This window comes from Schistocerca serialis, chromosome 1 (genome assembly GCF_023864345.2).
Source record: "Schistocerca serialis cubense isolate TAMUIC-IGC-003099 chromosome 1, iqSchSeri2.2, whole genome shotgun sequence".
In the NCBI taxonomy this organism is placed as follows: Eukaryota; Metazoa; Arthropoda; class Insecta; order Orthoptera; family Acrididae; genus Schistocerca; species Schistocerca serialis.
The window spans coordinates 1,168,510,281-1,168,526,041 of record NC_064638.1 but is presented as its reverse complement, the minus strand read 5'-3'; the positions used below and the strand labels follow the sequence as shown (position 1 = coordinate 1,168,526,041).

Here is a 15,761-nt window from a genome sequence, read left to right as displayed (position 1 = left end):
GCTATAGGTACACATTTCTTCATAAGTAAGAGAGATTCTTCGATGAATTTTGCACAGCATACAAACCATACTTAAAGGTGTATGAAACTCTAGAATTTTCCAAATCTATTAAAAACTGTGGTAAAAATTGAGGTAATTAACTATAAAATTTGTTTTTTTTTTCTAAACATCAAGTTTAAAATATAACAGTTCATTCATTTTTCATAAATTAAATAAATTCTGGTTTCATACACCTGTGAGTATGGTATGTACGCTGTGCAAAATTCATCAAAGAATCTCTCTAGCTTATGAAGAAAAGTGTACCTATAGCAAAAAATGCAGCCATTAGTAAGTGAAAAAAATGATGAAATTTCGCACGTGAAAAAATTTATTTTGTTATGTTTTCGAACTTCCACTGCGATGAGTGTGAATCCTGAATCTTTCCTGGTGATGCTGAAAAAGTTTTATGAATTTATTTGTAAAAGTGTAGACACTGGAAATTAAAATGTCCTGAGATGCACTCCTGCTCCAAGTCGGCGCGTTTGACGTCCTACCCCCTTTAATTAACAAGTTGATCCAGTTAGTGTTGTTGTTGTTGTGGTCTTCAGTCCTGAGACAGGTTTGATGCAGCTCTTCATGCTACTCTATCCTGTGCAATCTTCTTCATCTCCCAGTACCTACTGCAGCCTACATCCTTCTGAATCTGCTTAGTGTATTCATCTCGTGGTCTACCTCTACGATTTTTACCCTCCACACTGCCCTCCAGTGCTAAATTTGTGATCCCTTGATGCCTCAAAACATGTCCTACCAACCGATCCCTTCTTCTAGTCAAGTTGCGCCACAAAATTCTCTTCTCCCCAATCCTATTCAATACCTCCTCATTAGTTACGTGATCTACCCACCTTATCTTCAGCATTCTTCTGTAGCACCACATTTCGAAAGCTTCTATTCTCTTCTTGTCCAAACTAGTTATCGTCCATGTTTCACTTCCATACATGGCTACACTCCATACAAATACTTTCAGAAACGACTTCCTGACACTTAAATCTATACCCGATGTTAACATATTTCTCTTCTTCAGAAACGATTTCCTTGCCATTGCCAGTCTACATTTTATATCCTCTCTACTTCGACCATCATCAGTTATTTTACTCCCTAAATAGCAAAACTCCTTTACTGCTTTAAGTGTCTCATTTCCTAATCTAATTCCCTCAGCATCACCCGATTTAATTTGACTACATTCCATTATCCTCGTTTTGCTTTTGTTGATGTTCATCTTATATCCTTCTTTCAAGACACTGTCCATTCCGTTCAACTGCTCTTCCAAGTCCTTTGCTGTCTCTGACAGAATTACAATGTCATCGGCGAACCTCAAAGTTTTTACTTCTTCTCCATGAATATTAATACCTACTCCGAATTTTTCTTTGGTTTCCTTTACTGCTTGTTCAATATACAGATTGAATAACGTCGGGGAGAGGCTACAACCCTGTCTCACTCCTTTCCCAACCACTGCTTCCCTTTCATGCCCCTCGACTCTTATTACTGCCATCTGGTTTCTGTGCAAGTTGTAAATAGCCTTTCGCTCCCTGTATTTTACCCCTGCCACCTTCAGAATTTGAAAGAGAGTATTCCAATTAACATTGTCAAAAGCTTTCTCTAAGTCTACAAATGCTAGAAACGTAGGTTTGCCTTTTCTTAATCTTTCTTCTAAGATAAGTCGTAAGGTTAGTATTGCCTCACGTGTTCCAACATTTCTACGGAATCCAAACTGATCTTCCCCGAAGTCCGCTTCTACCAATTTTTCCATTCGTCTGTAAAGAATTCGCGTTAGTATTTTGCAGCTGTGACTTATTAAACTGATACTTCGATCCAGTTAGTACAACATACAAAATTGGTTATTATTGATCCTTTTATTTTCCACTCACTGTGGCTATTGATTCATTATGTTATGTTGTAATGGCTCCGCGTGAGCCGCTACATGGTTCTATGAATGTTAAGAGCAGTGTAGCCATCCAATGTGTAGAGCTTCAAATACAGCTACGTTGGGTCAGAGAGGCGTTAGTGGCGACTGGTCATCACCCTCTGTGAGGTTCGTACAGGTAGAAGCTGCTCACACTTTCTGAGCCCTTCCGGTCGCTATGTGTGGACCCCGCATTGGAGAGACAATTAGGTTACTCTTCCCTAGTACGCTGGGGAGTACAGATGCTCTGAGATATTCTCTGTTTGCTGAGTTGAAATGTGTGAGAGCTTTGTTTGAGTTTCCAGTAGCCACTCTGGTGTGTGGCATTGATAATCATGCCACACCAACTAATTCAGTCAGGCAACGGTGTTGATTTCAGTAATACTGAGATTATTAGAAAAGATCTTTTATGCAAATGTAATTTGTGTGGACGAGCGGTGCCACCACATGTTGTACAGCTTTAATTAGTGTAGCTTACTATGTATAATATGTTGTGTGCTTTGTGGAATGCTTGTGGTGAATTTAATTTAATTTACTGTCCAACTTTTATTTCATTCCCATGGACTTAGTAGCCCACACTCTGGTGAACCACATGTGTTTCTTTGTACACCATGAGGCTCCAGTTAGATGTAAACACCTCTCATGTTCCAATTGAAACCTCAGTTTCATGATGGAGTAGATGTGTTCTTAATTGGTAAACTTATTTACAAAATTACGAAGGTGTACGGAATTTTAGAAGTAGACTTCGTTCTAAAGTGGACTTTGTTCTCTAAAACTGACCGTTGAAGGCAGCCGCGCTATCTCCTAGTGAGCTTATGTGCGGAATAGGGAAGCTTTTTCTAAATTCTACCTTTTATTGTGTGAGCGACCAATTTGAACGTGGTATGTGTAATCTCGATATCATATCCAGTAATTTAGCAGTCTTGCCCCACGTGTATCGGTCCAGATGCTGCGCTGTATAATGTACCATGTGTCGATGCACGTGCTACCGTCCCAAGTCACTATATTTTAACTTCTGTGTGTGTGTCACTGTTAATGAGAAAAAACTGTGAATTATTGCTAAATTCTTTGTTATTACATCTCACAGCGCCATTCCGCTCCCTAGTCAGGATCCTTAAAACCAGCCAGTCTGCACCTCTTATTAGCAATGTTTCAATGAAATTTATCCTCATTATTGTATATCCAATATATGGAGAGGTGTTTTATTAAATCATCAAATGATCTGTGAGGTGGCGCCTTTTTATCGGTTTAATTAATTAATATTTAAGTAAATTTTGCCCACCAATCAGATATTTTGTGTTTGGTGCTTGTTGCAAGCAATCAGACGTAGCCCTTACTTGCAGAGTCATTCTTGGTTCTTAGGGAACCAGTAAAGAGATGTTTTGCGTAGCTGATTTTACCCAAGGCTTCCAGTATTTAAAAGACGACAGGCATCATTCAATATGCAAGCATAATTATTATCCTTATCAAGTTTATAGAACCAACGTTTCTTTACAATTTAAACACTGTTGTATTCCTAGCAATTTCGTAATTTTAAATTGAAGCGAAAGCACGACACTGTACGAATTAAAGTTCTGGCACAAGTCTTAGTAACATGTTTGGTAAAGTAATCAGCTGCTTAACTGAAATCTAGTAAGTTCTTACTGTCAAAAACACAATGAAAGTTTCAAGTTAAAAGAGTGTAAATTACTTAATTCTCACTGGAAAATCCATGTTTGTAATTTCTCAAGTAGATTGTGCTCTATTCCAATTATTCTGTAATTATTTTTTGTAATTATAATTACGCTAAAGTATTACTGCCAGCTATACTCGCAATGGTTTTGATCGTTAAGAGTATATTTATACTCCAGTGCCTGCATTAGCGAGTGCTATTGCAAGCCAAGTCTAGGTCATATGAGTGCAAGCAAAAAATACAAAAAGTTGAGTGCATGAGAATAGTGCTGAGGCTGACTTTGTTTTGTGAAAATTCAGTCACAGATATTTAGAAGTTATTACATGGAGCATGTGAACATATTTGATGTGTTTGTATTTGCATCTGGAATACTGACCATGCTACATTATAGTGCCTAAAAATGCTTCACTGCACAGAGCAGAATCAGTTGACTACTATCATTGGGTACTGAACATATGGTGTTATGAATTCAAAAAGAGCTGTCTGTCTCCATCCGCAATAAAATATAAAGCATCACGCTTCGTAATTTTCTAGAAACGTATGCCACTCAGATGCACATATTTTATCTGAATTTAAATTAGGGGAGTGTTACAATACATACTACATTCGACGCTGGTACACTTTATAAAATTCGATAGTTTTATCCTAATTAAATATGTAATATAGCTGAATTACGATTGTTAGTTTTTAAACACGTGTGCTACAGCACAATCCAATGTATACACCAAGTGTTCAGTCAATTTCGTGTTTGATTTTAAATAAACACTCTTGCTTTTGGTGTACAAGAGAATCAAGTCTTTAAACTGTATTTAGCTTCTCGTTATGTACATGTGACTCTGTCTCTTCTGCTCACTGTTGGTATCGTTTTTTATACCCAAAGATACATGTAACGAAGTCTCTCCTACTTCGTGACATACGAATGTGGGGACTGACGCAATAATCTCTCCCTTCTCTGAATTTGCTAAGATGACGTGGCGCTGTTATTAACTATGTATGAAAATTATTATTGACGCTCTTGGCTGACAAAGTCCGTTGAATGAAACAGCTTTTCTGAAGAGTGCAAATAAATTCAGATTGATATATAAATGATTTCTTTGACATCTTATCACTCGTGTTTTGCAGCCCTCCACGACTTCCACTCCTCCACTAACCTTTACAGCTTAGAGAGGCACTTAAACCCTATATCCTCAACTATTTGTCTCCCTAGTACTATAAAAGTTATTCCCTGATGTCTTAACAGATGTCGTATCATCCTGTCCCTTTTACTTGTCAGTGTTTTCCACATATTACTTTCCTCTCCGATTCTGCGCAAACTCTCCTCATTCCTTACCTTATCAGTCCACTTAATTTTCAGCAATCTTCTGTAGCATCACTTCTCGAAAGCCTCGAGTCTCTTGTGTTCAGGTTTTCACACCGTTTATGATTCACTGCCATACAATGCTGTGCTCCAAACGCGCATTCTTTCTTGTCTGTACAAATAAACGAACACTGCCTGAATGCCAAAGTAAAAGTAGTTAATGAATACCGTACCACCAACGCAAATTACAATATATTTTTGAGCTAACGTAATCTACACTTATATTGTTATCATACTCGTATGCTCGCATGACTTTGCTTTTTTACTAAATATGTGCTCTTGGCGGAATAAAAATAAATAAATAAAAGCCTACTTGGACCATGTTTTCATTCACAAAACACGTTGAGGCTGTGGTACGGCACAAAAATAATATTTTAAAGAATTGGCCAATGACATAGGTAATAAAGTAATACAGCCTACGTGGACCATGTTTCAAATCACAAAACAGTTACATACAACGCATGCAAACAGTGCTGACAACATAACACCACAACTACGAAATACACTGAAGTGTCAGAATTCACGGATACCTCCCAATATCGTGTCGGACCTCCTTTTGCCCGGCATAGTGCAGCAACTTGGAGTGGCGTGGACTGAACAAGTAGTTGAAAGTCCCCTGTGGAAATACTGAGCCATGCTGTGTCTATGGCCGTCCATAATCGCCAAAGTGTTTGACGCTGCAGCACCTTGAATACGACCGGACCTTTCGATTATGTAACATAAATGTTCGATGGGATTCATGTCTGGCGATCTTGGTGGCCAAATCATTCGCTCGAACTGTTGAGAATGTTCTTCAAACCAATCGCGAGCAGTTGTGGTCCGGTGAAACGTTACATTGTCATCCACAAAAATTCCATCGTTCTTTGGGAACTTGAAGTCCTTGACTGACTTCAGATGCTCTCAGATGGTTGAATTGGAGCAGAGGACCCAGTCCATTTCAGGTAAAGACAGCCCACACCATTATTGAGCCACCACTAACGTGCACAGTGCCTTGTTAACAGCCTGGATCCGTCGCTTCGTGGGGACTGAGCCACACTCGAACCATACCATCAGATCTTATCACCTGAAATCCTGACTCATCTGATCAGGGCACGTTTTTTCTAGTCGTCTAGTGTCCAACCGATATGGTCACGAACCCAGGAGAGGCGGTCATCTGCTGCGATTGCTCATTATTGCTTAATTTCGTCGCTCTGTCTTAACGGATATGTTCGTTGTACGTAAGTCCGACATTGATTTCTGCTGTTATTTCATTTAGTGTTGTTTGTGTGTTACGACTGAAACTCTACGCAAACGCCGCTGGTCTCGACTGTTAAGTGAAGGCCTTCGGCCACTGCGTTGTCTGTGGTGGAAAGTAGTGCCTGAAGGTTGGTATTCTCAGCACACACTAGACAATGCGTGTCTCGGAATGTTCAATTCCCTAACGATTTCCGGAACATAATGTCCCATGCGTTTAGTTTCAAACTGTGTTAACCCCTGTCGTGGGGTCACAATCACGACGGAAACCTTTTTATAAGAATCACCTGCGTATAAATGATGGGCCTTTTGTGTCCTGAGTACGCGATACTACCGACATTCGTATATGTTCTCAGCGTTAGCCAATGACTTTTTTATCCTCAGTGTACTTGTAACACCTATTTTCGATCTATTGTGCATCTGTATCGATATTTCCGTGTCAATTTCTAGTGTTGCTTATGTAGAGTGTTGTATCTATCATGGAAATTCTTTGACTATGTATAGATATTTCAGTTATGTGAACGATATTGTTTAAACTATGCTTGTGAATTTAAATAACTACTGGAATGATTGTAATATAATGTACTGTAAATGACTTGGTCCACAGTTAGAGAAGTTAGGTTTGATTGTAAAATATGAGGGAAGCCACACAACTACGGAGGTAGCCTGGTGGAGTAGAAAAGGTGTGGTTGGCGCCCAAGTTGCAACTCGTCCTCTGTGACGGGTAAGAAGTCTGGGCGGAGCAGTGCTGTGATTAACATCTCGTTAGCCGTAGCGGATAATTGTGCCTCATATTGCTGGAGATTTGAGACCAGAAGAGCTTAAAGGCTGTATTCCTGTACACAGAGCTTCTGTGAAGTTTGGAAGGTAGCAGACGAGGCACTGGCAGAATTGAAGCTGTGAGAACGGGTCCTGAGTCGTGCTAGGGTAGCTCAGTTGGTAGAGCACTTGCCCGCGAAAGGCAAAGTTCCCGAATTCCAGTCTCTATCCGGCAGACAGTTTCAATCTGCCAGGAAGTTTCAACTGTACTACTATCTTGAGAGTCAGATAAACAAATAGCCAATGAGATAGCAAACAATAACATACCCGTCTCAGCAACCTTAAATGAACTATATGCAACAATTTACGGAAGCAATCACTGACACATATACGACTAGTAGCATTACTAAATAGGAAAGCGCATGAAACGATTCTGATTTAAATCATGGGGTCTGTTAATGATTATACTCTTTAACGTCAGCGCTTATTACAGGATATCCATGACTGCGCGTTAACCAATTTGCATTAGAATAGCTAACACAGTAAATATTTCTCCACAGAATCGAAATCTAACTACACTGGCTTTGAACGAGCCTTTGCTTTGCTTCATTATTAAGTATGTAAAACACAACAAACTATAATTCTTAAAATAACAAATGTGGTTCGATAAGCAGTCTTTTAAACTATTCAAAATATAGCTGGATGTGCAAATGCGAACACAACATTAATTTCAAATTCAACCACTTTCTCATGAAATGAACACTGATAAAACTTCACAATTCGGGTCAAAGTGTATAAATGCAACAATTAATAATCTTTTTCATTTCAAAGTAACTTTAATATTTTCAGGCAGCTTTTCGAGAAAGGCAAATTGTTTAAGAAAATAGCTGCAGACTGATTTAAAAGTGCACTGGAAGTGGACTATTTCTCAAACTATAAAACTGAACTTTAAACACTGTAACTCCACACATTAGAAAGCAATCCAAACTGTTTTTACAGCTGCCAAGTAAGTCTTTGCATAATATACTAGGAGACTAGGAATTAAATTCACTAGGATATGATTCCTATCCAGGTTTGTGATTTGGGATACTCAGGGGTGTAAGAGTTTTTAGCAGCAACAAGATTATTATTAAAATCAAGCAAATCTCACAAATACGCGGTCCATTTACAGAATGACAAATATAAACAATTTCGTGGAAGGCTGTTAGTATTGGTGGTGTAATTTGCAGTGGCTGTTAACTTGGTGGCGATGTAGTCATGACAGTAGAGTTGGTCTCGCCCTATTACTGATCTTCTCGGCTTCGTAATTACGTTTTTATATGGCCAAAAACCATGCCATGGTAATAGCATATAACGTTAGCAGCGATTGTCGTTTAAGGCAAGGCGACTTTTGTTGCTGTTACAGACTGACAGCCCTTTCCAGAGATGTCCACTCCTCTTTGTCAATTCCAGCGAGTCGCCGCGCAGCCGCTACTCACGCAGCAGGTCCAGCGTGACGGAGGTCTGGCGGGGGTCGGCGAGCGCCGTGTTGGAGGCCCGGCAGGTGAGGGCGGCGCCGAGCAGCTGCCTGGAGACGCCGCGCAGCGCCAGCCGGTTGTCGACCACGTGCCCCGACCTCTGCTCGCTCTCCTCGTCCAGCACGCGGCCCTCCAGCACCCACCGCACCGCCGGCTCCGGCTTGCCTGCCGGTCACAGCCGACGGACACTTGTTGACTGAGGACCGTGAACTCAATTGCTCCGACAAGTACCCTACTGGTAAACGAAGAAGAAACACCGCACTCGAATGCGGCCATGAGTTCGTACAAATTTTGTAATTAAATTTTCCCCGAGACATTACAGTCTCATCTTTATCCACGATAAAGTTGGATAATTGAGCAACCAGTAAAGGAAACAAAAGAAAAATTCGGAGTAGGTATTAAAATCCATGGAGAAGAATTAAAAACTTTGAGGTTCGCCGATGACATTGTAATTCTGTCAGAGACAGCAAAGGACTTGGAAGAGCAGCTGAAAAGAATGGACATTGTCTTGAATGGAGGATATAAGATTGTTGTTGTTCTGGTCTTCAGTCCTGAGACTGGTTTGATGCAGCTCTCCATGCTACTCTGTCCTGTGCAAGCTTCTTCTTCTCCCAGTATCTACTACAGCCTACATCCTTCTGAATCTGCTTAGTGTATTCATCTCTTGGTCTCCGTCTATGATTTTTACCCTCCACGCTGCCCTCCAGTACTAAATTGGTGATCCCTTGATGCCTCAGAACATGTCCTACCGACCGATCCCTTCTTCTAGTCAAGTTGTCCCACAAATTTCTCTTCTCTCCAATTCTATTCAATACCTCCTCGTTATGTGATCTACCCATCTAATCTTCAGCATTCTTCTGTAGCACCACATTTCGAAAGCTTCTATTCTCTTCTTGTCGAAACTATTTATCGTCCACGTTTCACTTCCATACATGGCTACACTCCACATAAATACTTTCAGAAACGACTTCCTGACACTTAAATCTATACTCGATGTTAACAAATTTCTCTTCATCCGAAATGCTCTCCTTGCCTTTGCCAATCTACATTTTATATCATCTCTACTTCGACCATCATCAGTCATTTTGCTCCCCAAATAGCAAAATTCATTTACTACTTTAAGCGTCTCATTTCCTAATCTAATTCCTGCAGCATCACCCGATTTAATTCGACTACATTCCATTATTATCGTTTTGCTTTTGTCGATGATCATATTATATCCTCCTTTCAAGACCCTCTCCATTCCGTTCAGCTGCTCTTCCAAGTCCTTTGCTGTCTCTCACAGAATTACAATGTCATCGGCGAACCTCAAAGTTTTTATTTCTTCTCAATGGATTTTAATTCATACTCCAAATTTTTCTTTTGTTTCCTTTACTGCTTGCTCAATATACAGATTGAACAACGTCGGGGATAGGCTACAACATTATCTCAATCCCTTCCCAACCACTGCTTCCCTTTCATGCCCCTCGACTCTTATAACTGCCATCTGGTTTTTGTACAAATTCTAAATAGCCTTTCGCTCCCGGTATTTTACCCCTGCCACCCTCAGAATTGGAAAAAGAGTATTCCAGTCAACATTGTCAAAACCTTTCTCTAAGTCTACAAATGCTAGAAACGTGGGTTTGCCTTTCCTTAATCTATTTTCTAACATAAGTCGTAGGGTCAGTATTGTCTCACGTGTTCCGATATTTCTACGCAATCCAAACTGATCTTCCCTGAGGTCGGCTTCGACCAGTTTTCCCATTCGTCTGTAAAGAATTTGTGTTCTTGCTTACGCGACAGAGCTGTTCACCATTATATCACCGCCACACTAAGGTCAACATTGCTGCACGAAATACCGAAATCAAATGCCCTCCCCAACACAAAACTCAATTCACATCTTCAACTTATTTGCGCCTTACATTGTCACTATTACCAGGACTCTCCGACATTGGAATAGCACCCCAGGATTGGACGTAATGGGGAAGTCTTGTATTAAATTTTCCACAGCAGTAGTCGGCATAGTGCTGCGGTTGTGTACTGGTCAGTATTCCTGCCCGATAAGCAAGAACACCCGCGTTCGAACCCCGGCCGTGGCACAAATTTTAATTTACATCGTCAGCTTGCAACATCACCGTAGACAAAAATGAGACTTAAATGTCTCGTGGAAAATTTAATTATAAGATTTGTACGATCACATGTAATACATGACTTCCCCATTACGTCCAATACTGGGGTGCTATTCCATTGTCGAAGATCCCTGGTAACAGTGACAATGCAAGGGGCAAATAAGCTGGAAATATGAATTGAGGTTTGTGTTGGAGAGGGCATTCGACTTGGGAAGTTCGTGCAGCAATATTGACCATAGCGAAGCGGTGGTGTAATAGTCAGCATTTCTGCCTCGGGAGCAAGAAAATCGTGGCGCAAACTTTAATTCATGTCTTCAGCTTCCAACATTATTGTAGAGGCTCTGAGTGATAACAGTATAGACACAGAGTGCTTTACAGTATTCTCAAGAAGTAGCAGCAATAAGCACCGGTACCACATACTAAGACTGTAGTAATAAGGTAATGTCGCTTGGGAGGAGAAGGCTCGAAGAACTTTTATTCCGAGGCTCCTCCTCCCCAATGGCATCCTGCATAGTGTTTAAAGTATACTGCACACAAGCAGTAACGTATTGCTCGTCTTATTGTGTGCAGACAGAAGTATATTCTCTTCTCGGTTCAAAGCTACAATCAATGAATTTGATATATCAGAAATGAATAAAGTTATTTAAGGAATAATGCATTCAAGTAGCAATGAACTATATTCTGTTTCTACTAACAAGGTATAAACATAAGTGTATTTCTTATGTAAAGCTAAAATTAATGTATTCCATGTATTAAGTGCTCAATTAGCATTTAATTTGTATAACCTGTTTCACATACATTAGCACAAACCATTTCAGATGAGAATAGCCGAAAGTTGTACCCAAACCTTCTCATCCGAAATAGGTAGAAATAGGCCATTATTAACCAACATGCTACTTAGACTGTATTACACATCCAAATACAGCATATCACTTCCCTCTAAATACTACAAATTATTTTCGCCACGCTAATTGTGTTACAAATTTCTTTTTTTCTTTTTCTTTGACATTTGCATTATATAAATTATATTCTCATCAACTAGGTAGTAACAAACTACACTCCTGGAAATGGAAAAAAGAACACATTGACACCGGTGTGTCAGACCCACCATACTTGCTCCGGACACTGCGAGAGGGCTGTACAAGCAATGATCACACGCACGGCACAGCGGACACACCGGGAACCGCGGTGTTGGCCGTCGAATGGCGCTAGCTGCGCAGCATTTGTGCACCGCCGCCGTCAGTGTCAGCCAGTTTGCCGTGGCATACGGAGCTCCATCGCAGTCTTTAACACTGGTAGCATGCCGCGACAGCGTGGACGTGAACCGTATGTGCAGTTGACGGACTTTGAGCGAGGGCGTATAGTGGGCATGCGGGAGGCCGGGTGGACGTACCGCCGAATTGCTCAACACGTGGGGCGTGAGGTCTCCACAGTACATCGATGTTGTCGCCAGTGGTCGGCGGAAGGTGCACGTGCCCGTCGACCTGGGACCGAACCGCAGCGACGCACGGATGCACGCCAAGACCGTAGGATCCTACGCAGTGCCGTAGGGGACCGCACCGCCACTTCCCAGCAAATTAGGGACACTGTTGCTCCTGGGGTATCGGCGAGGACCATTCGCAACCGTCTCCATGAAGCTGGGCTACGGTCCCGCACACCGTTAGGCCGTCTTCCGCTCACGCCCCAACATCGTGCAGCCTGCCTCCAGTGGTGTCGCGACAGGCGTGAATGGAGGGACTAATGGAGACGTGTCGTCTTCAGCGATGAGAGTCGCTTCTGCCTTGGTGCCAACGATGGTCGTATGCGTGTTTGGCGCCGTGCAGATGAGCGCCACAATCAGGACTGCATACGACCGAGGCACACAGGGCCAACACCCGGCATCATGGTGTGGGGAGCGATCTCCTACACTGGCCGTACACCACTGGTGATCGTCGAGGGGACACTGAATAGTGCACGGTACATCCAAACCGTCATCGAACCCATCGTTCTACCATTCCTAGACCGGCAAGGGAACTTGCTGTTCCAACAGGACAATGCACGTCCGCATGTATCCCGTGCCACCCAATGTGCTCTAGAAGGTGTAAGTCAACTACCCTGGCCAGCAAGATCTCCGGATCTGTCCCCCATTGAGCATGTTTGGGACTGGATGAAGCGTCGTCTCACGCGGTCTGCACGTCCAGCACGAACGCTGGTCCAACTGAGGCGCCAGGTGGAAATGGCATGGCAAGCCGTTCCACAGGACTACATCCAGCATCTCTACGATCGTCTCCATGGGAGAATAGCAGCCTGCATTGCTGCGAAAGGTGGATATACACTGTACTAGTGCCGACATTGTGCATGCTCTGTTGCCTGTGTCTATGTGCCTGTGGTTCTGTCAGTGTGATCATGTGATGTATCTGACCCCAGGAATGTGTCAGTAAAGTTTCCCCTTCCTGGGACAATGAATTCACGGTGTTCTTATTTCAATTTCCAGGAGTGTATATGGAACCATTTTAACAATTGTTAAGCATTCAATTCTCTGTAACCTCAGAGAAATCTTGGTATATTACGTTCTTTATATTATTTAAAAAAAGCATTAACAACTGTATACTAATAAGATTGTAACAATGAGAAATCTTTCCTATTACATTCGGAAGCATCCGACCCGCCTTACATTTCAAGGCGGTGGGTTACTCTGCACTGTTAATGAAATAAATAATTCTCAACAAAAAACTTAGGAGTACAATTACTCAAGTCTAATGATCTTCGTGATATAACACCTGGGTTGTTTCTGCACATTGCTAACTGTTATGAGTTACAGATTTAGAGACCAGTACTCCTAAAATCTATATGCTTTAGAATTCGCGAGCATATTGTAAGGTCAAATATTTCCTTGAGAAAAAAAGCTTCTGTCCACAAACCAACACACTCAGCTTGCCCTTTTCTCACAAGATACGCTGTGAACCAGGGATGAAGCGCAACGGGCAGATTCCATATCCTAAATTTCTGGAAAGTGTTTTACACCCCACTGGAGACTATTAATGAATATCCAAGCATACTGAACAACTTTGTAGCTATATGAATGGTTCGAAGGATTTTAAGTAATAGACCCCAGGAAGTTGTCCTCGAAGGCGAGTGGTCATCAGAGGGAACGGTATCTTCAGAAGTGGCCCGGAAAAATGTGATAGGAGCGCTATTATTCTCTACATACGTAAGTGATCTGACACATAGTGAAAGTAGCAATCTGCAATTGTTTCCTCATGACACTGTTGTATATGGGAAAGTATAGTTGTTGACTGAATGTAGAAGGATAAAGGATGACTCACACAAAATTTCTATTTGATATGTTGAATGGCAGCTTGCTCTAAAAGTAGAAAAATGGAAGTTAATGCAGTAACAAAAACAGCCGTGTAATGTTCGAATTGTGTATTAGTGGTGTGTTGGGTGATACAGCCATATCGATTAAATATCTAGATGTGACGCTGGAAAGTGATATCAAATGAAACGAGCACGCTAAGGTCAGATGTAGGGAGGGCGAATTATCGACTTTGGTTTGTTGGGAGGCTTCTAGGAAAGTGTTGTTCATCTATCGGGCACACCGTGTATAGAACACTAATGCGACTGTTTCGAGAGTACTGCTCGAGTGTTTTGGATGCCCACCAAGTCGAATCAAAGGAAGATACCGAAGCAGTTTTGAGGCCTACTGCTAGGTTTGTTATCGGTAGGTTCAATCAACTTGCAAGTATTGTGGAAATGCTTCGCGAATTGAAATGGGAATTACTGGAGGGAAGGCGACGTTCTTTTCGTGAAACAGTCGAGAAAATTTAGAAAAGCGGCGTTTCCAGCTGAATGCACAGTGGTTGTATTGTCGCTAACATACGCTTTGCGAAAGGACAAAGAAGACAAGACAAGAGTAATTACGGTTCGCATGGAGGCATATAGACAATTGTTTTCCCCTTGCTCTACTTTCGAGTGTAACAGGAAAGAAAATGACCTGTGGTGGCACAATGTATCTTCCATCATGCTGCGTACCGTGGCTTGCAGAGTCTATTTCTAGATTACAGGGTGGTCCATCTGAAGTTCCAGATGAGATTATCTCGAAAACTATACATGGGTAAAAATAGTGTGTAAGACAAGTTCGTAAGCTCAGAGGGGGACATCAAATGATACTACACGTGACCACCAGCCCCCGCCGCCTTGGGTGGGGTGGGAGGCATCTTTTAAATCTTAAATGGAAACAGCCATTTTTATTGCCAGTTAGGATTCTCCATAAAAAAGTAATCAAGTTTTGTCTGAAACATTTTTAAACCATTGACAGATCGCGCTGAAATAGAGAAAAAATTAAAATTGGGGAAGAACTCTGATTTATTTAGAATTATCCAAGAAAGACATATCAAATCGATAAAAAATGTGCACCCTTTCGTTACGCCAAATTAAGCTATTTTTTGTACAAAATGTACTGTATCCTACTTTTAGCGTTACCCAGGAACAACGACATGGACGTACTAGAATGATGTACCCATGGGATGCTTCATAAGCGTGAGTCCCCTTGCCACTCACATGTTGGGGTGCTTCATTAGTGTGGGTCCCCTTGCCCCTCACAATTTCGGGTGCTTAATTAATGAAATTAGCCACGAAGAAATCGTTCAAAATTATCCCCATTTGCTTCAATGCATAAAGTCAATCGTCTGCGCAAGTTGTGCACAGTTTTTAGCAGCACATCCCGTGGTATGGCTGCACACGCTCTTCGAATGCGTTGCTCCATCTGTTTCGGGTTGTGCGCTGTCTTTCATAAACATTTTTTTAAATAACCCCACAAGAAAAAATCAGGTCATGTTAGCTCTGGTGAACGTGAAGGCCACTGAATTGGTCCGCCGCGTCCTATCCACCGACCGGGGTACCGTAAATTTAAAACGTTCTGCACATTTTTAGATTCATGGGGAGCTGCTCCGTCCTGTTGGAACCACGTTAGTTGCCTAGTTTCTAAATAAACGTCTTCCATTAGCTCCAACAAATTATCGTGGAGAAGTTGTAAATAAGATTCCCCAGTAACATTTCGGTCAAAAAAATGCGGTCCTATCAAGTAACCGTTTAAAATTCCACACCAGACCATTAACGACCATTTGTGTTGATTGCCAACGGGTCTGTGCCAGGGTGGATTGACAGGGGACCAATAATGACAATCATGACGATTTAA

General features: G+C 41.6%; 1 protein-coding gene across 1 annotated transcript in view; it reads right to left on the bottom strand.

Annotated features, from left to right (window-relative positions):
* Nucleotides 1-15,761, bottom strand: part of LOC126456256 (nephrin-like) — a 168,691-nt gene that overhangs the window by 100,849 nt on the left and 52,081 nt on the right. Inside the window, exon 5 of the mRNA XM_050092011.1 lies at nt 8,439-8,642. Within this exon, the coding sequence (XP_049947968.1) occupies nt 8,439-8,642 (204 nt within the window). The remainder of the gene's footprint in view (nt 1-8,438; nt 8,643-15,761) is intronic.